At 36.2% G+C, this 8,391-nt stretch overlaps 2 protein-coding genes across 2 annotated transcripts in view; both read right to left on the reverse strand.

Annotated features, from left to right (window-relative positions):
- The window catches only part of LOC104991196 (major allergen Equ c 1-like), a 104,436-nt gene that overhangs the window by 90,819 nt on the left and 5,226 nt on the right, over positions 1-8,391 (reverse strand). The gene's annotated exons all lie outside the window — the stretch shown is intronic.
- ZFP37 (ZFP37 zinc finger protein) overlaps positions 2,178-8,391 on the reverse strand; it is a 19,492-nt gene continuing 13,278 nt past the window's right edge. Inside the window, exon 4 of the mRNA XM_010843596.1 lies at positions 2,178-4,758. Within this exon, the coding sequence (XP_010841898.1) occupies positions 3,251-4,758 (1,508 nt within the window). The 3' untranslated portion in view covers positions 2,178-3,250. The remainder of the gene's footprint in view (positions 4,759-8,391) is intronic.

An 8,391-nucleotide genomic window follows, 5' to 3' on the forward strand; every position in this document is an offset into this window, starting at 1 on the left:
AGAGAGAGAGAGAGAGATCTTGCTTTCTACCTCTCTTGCAAACCTGATTATTTAAAATTTTTGATTTAATGGAAAATTTTCTTACTTTTTCCTCTTCTGTATGTTCAGCATCTTTCTCTTTCCACACCTTCAGATTCTAAAACATGTATGTCTGGAAAGCTCTTTCATCATATATATATGACTTGCTTCTGCACTCTTCAAGACTGTGTCACCACTAAGTGAGATTGAGCTTACTCCATCACCACTACCGTCAAATTTAAAACTGCATTCTCTTACAATTGCATTCCCCTTCTCTGTTTTGTCCTTTGCCATACCACTCATCACCCTCTGTCATATTCTATATTTTGCTTACAGTTTGAACTGTATGGGTCCAATTATACATGGATATTTTTCAATAAATATATACAGTACTACACAATCCATGGTTGGTTGAGTTCTTGGATATGGAGGATTTGGAGGGCCAACTATAGGACTTAAGCATTCTCAGATTTTGGTAACTGGCTGGTCCTGGAACCAATCCCCTGTGGGGCAACTATATTTACATTTACTGCCTGTCTCCCACTCTAGAATTAAGCTGAGGACAAGATTTCTTTCCTTCTTTTTTTGTTGACTGCTATGTCCCTAAGATTTATAATAGTGTCCAGCAAATAATATACACGTGATCAAAAGTTCATGAAGAAATAAATGTTTTATAACTGTTAATATAATAACTAACTCCACAGATATATGCCCTTCCTCTTCTTTATACTGAAGAAATATTTCAGGAACATTTAAAAATATTTTAAAATTTTACTTAAACAATTATTCAGATTAGTGATTCTCAAAGTGTGGTCCCCGACCAACATCATCATCTTCTGTAAACTTATTTAAAATGCAAATTCTCAGGCCAGATCACAAACCTACTGAGTCAGAAATTTTGTGGATGGGGCCTGTTTCTAAAGTCTTTCTAGTAACAAGCCTTCCAGGCCATTGTGATGCATGCCCAACCAACCGTATCATTGATTTGGACTCACATCTGTATGTCTATTTTCTTTCACTGTTTGCCTCTAGTCATTTTCAAATATTATTTCCTCATTCATTGATGCTAAATTTTAATTCATTTTTTACTGCACAGGATGAATTTCAGCATTCATTTTTAATGTTCAGGCACACTATACTCTTGACCATCCCAGGTGTGGCACTATTGTGGGTTCTCCAAGAGATGTAAGAAAGTTAATCTGGTCATACATGCAACTGCTTTATTCTTCTAAAAAGTGAGATTTATTACAGCTCTAGACAGTGATGAATTCATTCTGTGTATAGTGCCAGATTTTCATTTGGTAATAAATTACTGATGGAAATGACTTTCAGATTTCATTGTCTTCACCTGAGAGTACATAAGTTACTTGGTAATGAGTGCATAATATTCATGAGTTGATCTTTCAATACATGCATGTGTACATGTACACACACAAACACAAGTTCTATTTTAAATATTTATACCTTTCAATTCTCAAAAAAATGAGGTCAGTAGGCAGCTGCTGGGACTGGAAATATTTGCAAAGATAGCATTTAACCACATATTATTAAGGATCTATAATTATCCTAGAACAGTACTTATTTATTTGAAATATTTATTGAGAAGTATTGACCATGACTAGAGTCCTTCTTACCAACTCATGTTTATTCTGAGGAACAAATCAGGTAATGTAGTGAATGTGCTATGAAAAATGTAAAAGATGACATATATATCAAATATTATTCTCTTATATTACAAAACCATTTTTTGTCCTTATGTTACTGTTTTTAGTGTAACAACTTACATTTTAGAACAGTTCAGCTGTATTTTTAAATCTATAACTCATGAGGAAAATAGGAAAACAGGTTTCCTGTGCAAACCCAAATGGATTAACAGTACCTTCTAGAATGCATGCTTGAGAATATTCTGAGGCCAAGTCTAGATTCACTCAGAAAGAGTGCACTGATCTATTCACAAGGTCTGCTATTGGGCAAGAACAGGAAGTAGAGCCATTTGTTGCAGTACATTTGAAATCCCAGATTGAGGTATTTGTATAAAAGCACTTTGAATATGAGACAAAGTGGAGTGATTGTTCAGAAAACCCCTTTTATTCAGCTACAATCACAGTTCATCTTCAGTCTTTAAAATTATAGTAAATAAAAGAAACAGCTCCAAGTAATAGTTGTAATTTATTATTTTAATGAAAGAATATGTTTGATAAGAAAAGCCTTTGTGAATTCAATATCAAATTTAATACCATATGCTCATTTATGAATAAGCCTAGAAACTTTTACTTAGTCAAATCACATCACAGAGTGGGTTCAGTGAAAATTTTCATTAGTGTTGATTTATACATATTAAAAGGATTTTAATTGTGAAAATAATATAAGTACATGATTTTAAAATTTAAGCAGTATACAATAAAGAGGAGGTCTCTCTCCTATCCCAGACCTCATTCCTGTACGCCTGTGCCCAAAGGCAACCCCTAAGTTTCTTCTGTATTTTTTCAAGCCAATCTATTTACATAAAAAAACATGTATATACACATACACACATACATACATACACACAAATACATGTATACAAACATATTAATATATACATACACAGAGACAGACATGCAAACACACACACACCCTTTTGTACATAGATGGGAACAAACTATATACATAGTTGAGCAACCTGCTTATTTCACCCAACAATGTTATCTTTGATAGTATTCCCTATTGGCACCTGCATGTCCTCAACTGATTTCTTTCATTTTCTCTTAATTTTGCATTAACATTTTTATATAAATAATAATCCTCTTATAAAGTTTTCTGATAATACAAAGACCTGTGTGATAGCATCAAAGATGAAGCTTATACCAACAGTCACAGACGTTTATACATGGCACTAAACAGATATGCAAACTTAATTCTAATACATGGTGCTTAAAGACACAACACTCAAGCCACTCAGGAATTGTCAGAATATGTAATCTGGTTTTCTAGTGTACTGGTTATTTATTAACAATTTTAAAAGCTTTATATTTCAGTCTGAATATATAGATCATTTATAACAATATTTTATATAAAAGGTTTAGTATCAAATTTAAACTCTCCATCCATTTCTTCTATGTGAAGATTCATTTTCAAATTCTCTCATCCATAACAAGGTGTGACTTCTTATTAAAGGCTTTCTAACATCCTTTAAGTTCAGAATACTTATAAGTTTAAATAAAACCTTTTGTTCAGATTTCCCACTCTAATTTCACTCATGAGATTTCCCTTCTGAATGAGTTTTCATATGTTTGGTAAGGGATGCATTTTGTTTGAAGGCTTTTCCACATTCATTACATTCATAAGGTTTCTCTCCAGTGTGGGATCTCTGATGTATTACAAGTTGTGACTTTGCATTGAAGGCTTTTCCACATTCATTACATTCATAGGGTTTCTCTCCTGTATGAGTTCTCTGATGTACAATGAGGTGTGACTTTTGGCTAAAAGCTTTCCCACATTCATTACATTCATAGGGTTTCTCCCCAGTATGAACTCTCTGATGTTGAGTAAGACCTTCAATTTGTTTGAAGGCCTTCCCACACTGATTGCATTCAAATGGACTTTCACCTGTATGAGTTCTCATATGGTAAGTAAGAGATGAGCTATGTCCAAAGGCTTTTCCACATTCATTACATTTATAGGGTTTCTCTTTAGTATGAGTTCTTTGATGTATAATGAGGTGTGACTTCTTGCTGAAAGCTTTCCCACATTCATTACATTCAAAGGGTTTCTCACCTGTATGAATTCTCATATGTTTAGTAAGGGATGAACTATACTTAAAGGCTTTTCCACATTCGTTACATTCATATGGTATTTCACCTGTATGTGTTCTCACATGTTCAGTAAGAGATGAGTTATACCTAAAAGACTTTCCACATTCCTTACATTCATAGGGCTTCTCACCTGTATGAGATCTCACATGTTGCATAAGGTTTGAGCTATGTCTGAAGGTTTTCCCACAGTCAGTACATTCATAGGGCTTTTCCCCAGTATGAACTCTCAGATGGTCAGTGAGAGCATGTTTATGACCATGGGCTTTGCCACACTGAACACACTCATATGGTTTTTCTCCAGTATGAGTTCTCTGGTGTACAACAAGGTGTGATTTTTGGCTAAAGGCTATCCCACATTCATTACATTCATATGGTTTTTCCCCTGTATGGATTCTCTGATGGTCAACAAGTCCTTGTTTATGGCTGAGAACCTTCCCACATTCATTACATTCATAGGGTTTCACTTTATTCTGGGTTTTTTCATGCTTAGTAAGAGATGAGCAATGGCTGGATGATTTCTCATGTTCTTCTCCAGTTTGAATTTTGTCCTGTTCAGTATATTTCTTGTCAGTTTGAGTTTTGTCAGGCCCATTAGATGAGCTATAGGTAGATGATTTCTCACATTTTTTTCCAATTTGATTTTTGTCTTTCTTTGTATCAGATAAGCTATGATTGAATGATTTCCTATGCTCTTTAGCTATATCAGATTTCTTTTCTGCACAGTTTCTGAGGTCAGCAGGTAAGTCTAAATTCTTTCCATGTGAATCAAATTTAAGAAGCTTTTTTTTTGAAGGAATATATTTTGTACTCACATTTTTTTTCTGCAATGAACTACGTTCGTGGCTCTTTTTCTTAGTCAGAGTTGTTTTCTTGAATGCAACTCCCCTAAGGATTTTGTTTTGAGATTTCTGGTGGTTCTTTAGCTGGTCATCATCTTGATGGACTTCTTCTAAAGTGAAATTCAATGAGACACTCTTGTGAATCTTTGCACTCTCATATTTTTGAATATAACTTATAGAGAAATGCCCTGTTGTGGGGTTGAATCTTTACTTGAGCCTAGACCCTGATCCTGAGAAAGATTGAGGGCAGGAGGAGAAGGGGATGACAGAGAATGAGATGGCTGGATAGCATCACCGAATCAACGGACATGAGTTTGAGCAAACTCCAAGAGATCGTGAAGGACAGAGAAGTCTGGCATGCTGCAATCCACGGGGTCACAAAGAGTCAGACATGACTTAGCAACTGAACAACAACAACAAAGTTTCCCAAAGTGAAAGAAATATCGAGTGCAAATATTCCTGTCATTTTGGACTTGAGAGGGAAAGTGCTGTAGTAAAGACAGAAAAAGAAAACTGACAATGGTGATTAGAAAAAACTTTGACTGTTTATAAATATGACCTTGCAACCTGGGATAAAAGATGAAATAAACACAAAAAGCAGCAAATAAAAAAGAGATGAAGCTAAAAGAGCTTGTAATTTTAGCTGACACTTTTTGAAGTCTCTCCTCTGCCCAAACTTCCCAGCATTAATAACTTCAAATTCATGCATAGTGCTTGTCTCCAACAGCCTATACTATATTCATCCAAATCTCCTTAGTCACAGTCAGGGACATCTGGCTCAAGCCAAGATGTCCAATTAGAGTATACCTTGTAAAAATTTGGACTCTAGTCAGTTTCCACTGGGTGATAAATTTTAAAATGATACAAGACAAGTATTATAAAGCCATATCCTTCCCATGTAAACTGAAAGTTCATCAGCACAAAGAATAAAGCATATATCCACAGAAAAGCACAGATGTAAGATCATGTGTTCTCAAAGAGATTGTTTACACAATCCCAATTCCTAATGGCTTTCCAGTACTGGCTCTAGTCCCTGGCTGAAGTACCATCCCTTAGGTTACAAAAGGCCTTATAATAAATTCCTCCATTTACTTAGGATAGCACAAGTAAAATTTTGTTATTGCTCCCCAAAGAGCCAAAATAAGAGAAAATAAGTAAGCTCATCAAAGAGTACTGAATATAGGTGTCTGAGGGATTAAGTAGAAAAGGATGTTCTACTGCTCCCACCTATGATTAATATAATAATGGCATTCCTGTACTAAAACACATCTGACTCTTATGTTAAAGTGTGTCTGACTCTTTGCAATGCTATGGACTGTAGCCCACCAGGCTCCTCTGTCCATGGGATTCTCCAGACAAGAGTACTGGACTGGGTTGCCATTCCCTCCTCCAGGGGTTTTTCCCGACCCAGGGACTGAACCTGTGTCATCTGCATTTCCTGCATTGCAGGCAGATTCTTTACCACTAAGCCACTGGGGAAGCTCCTTCTCTGAGTTACTTGATGCTTTTACCATATTATAAAATTCACAGTAATGAGACTGGCAAATAAACTTTATGACATTGGATTTGTAGTGTACACAAACACTTGTTTTCCAATAGTTTGCTATGGAGCACACCTTCCTGTCAGGTCACTCTAATTGCCAATTATAAATTTTAAGCTAATTCCCAACTCTAAGCAATTGCTCACGTTCTTTCCTCCATACACTATACAATTATACATTTTGAGCTATCTTCTCAACCCAGGCTTCTGTTCTCTGAGACCAAACTCAAACTGACAGATGTAAGCAGCAGTAATATGTTTTTAGTATATGATCCAACTTCTTGTTGAAAGCAACTGATTGGACAACAGTAAACATCAACCCTAGCTATCCAACAATTTTCCTAAGAACTTAGAGTTGAAGCTTGAAGACTTCTGTTAGCTAGATATGGACACTACATATGTAAAAACCAAACAACTTAGGAGCTAGGACCACCATTTTGGGGGTGGCCTTTATCAACTATGGACATGGAAAAAACAGAAAAAGCTTCAGGGTAGGAATTAAAGAGACTCAAAGGGAGAAACAGATATAAAAGTCCCCATGATTTCAGGGAGAAAAAAGATAAAAAGTAAATAGTCATTTTAGTCGTGAAAGAACATTACATGGATAAAGTAAAAACTGGGTTCAAATAGAAAGGAGTTATGGTGTTTGAATATATGGCTGGGAAATATCATTGCTTTTATGGAGAATTTTTAAGAGATTCATTCCCATAGAGTAGATCAATTTTTATAAGTATACATAAAGTAGTGGTATAGATATAGTAGGAAGAACTGGAGTTGCCAGCTGCTTTTTCATTTAGGAAATTTTAAGTGATGCAAGCATCCTGAGAGAAAGAGTATAACAAGAACTTTTCTGTAGCATGACAAAGGCTGTATCTTCCAATGCCCAAAGATGCTGGGAGAGATGGAGGCAAATCGCCTTCTGGGAAGAAAGGGATCAAAACTCAGACCTTTCCTCTTGAGGTATAACATTATAAGAACCTCTTACAATGATGATTTGGCTGGTCCCAACTGACAGTTGAAAAAGATATACATCACCACAGGAGAAATTTACCATGGGGGAGGAGAGGAGACTCTTAACTAGTTAACTGGCATAATGGTAGGATAATACTAGGGGAGTCTGGTCTGGCAGAGCACATAATTAAGGCTATAAGCCTGTCCTGAATTTGAGACAGTAATTAAGACATAAATTTTAAGCTAAAATGACCGTAACTTCAGAAACCGAAGCATGGAACTCACTAGAACCAACAATCATTGGAGGGAACAGAAAATAGTCCTTCCTTGAAGAACCTCCAAGGATAATAGTAAGAACTTGAACCAAGAATAGAGTCACTACAGCAATGACAAAAAAGCACATATTAAATGACTTAGGAATATTTTTTAGTTGTAACACCAAGCATCAGCGAGACAAGTAAAGATAGTCAAAACTGGAGCCATGAATGGAGGAATCAAAAATTATGAATTCTCTTCATTCGTCATTTGACAGACTGGTCCCTCCAGCCTTGAGAAATTCATGGAGTCTTGAAAATTCAGAGTTAGAAGAAACTTAAAAAGATATTATGGATATTCTGCTAATTTGGGGGCTATTCAGTTCAGTTCAGTTGTTCAGTCGTGTCTGACTCTTTGTGACCCCATGAAATGCGGCACACCAGGCTTCCCTGTCCATCACCAACTCCCAGAACTTGCTCAAACTCATGTCCATTGAATCAGTGATGCCATCCAACCATCTCATCCTCTGTCTTCCCCTTCTCCTCCTGCCTTCAATCTTTCCCAGCATCAGGTCTTTTCTAATGAGTCAGTTCTTCCCATCAGGTGGCCAAAGTACTGGAGTTTCAGCTTCAGCATCAGTCCTTCCAATGAATATTCAGGATTGATTTCCTTTAGGATGGACTGGTTGGATCTCCCTGCAGTCCAAGGGACTCTCAAGAATCTTCTCTAACACTACATTCAAAAGCATCAATTCTTTGATGCTCAGCTTTCTTTATGGTTCAACTCTCACATCCATACATGACTACTGGAAAAAGCATACCTTTAACTATACAGACCTTTGTCGGTAAAGTGATGTCTCTGCTTTTTAATATACTGCCTAGGTTTGTCATAGCTTTTCTTCCAAGGAGCAAGCGTTGTTTAATTTCATGGCGGCAGTCACCATCTGCAGTGATTTTTGGAGCCCAAGAAAATAAAATCTGTCACTGTTTCCATT

The sequence above is a fragment of the Bison bison genome, unplaced genomic scaffold (assembly GCF_000754665.1).
Source record: "Bison bison bison isolate TAMUID 2011002044 unplaced genomic scaffold, Bison_UMD1.0 scf7180017864183, whole genome shotgun sequence".
Lineage (NCBI taxonomy): Eukaryota > Metazoa > Chordata > Mammalia > Artiodactyla > Bovidae > Bison > Bison bison.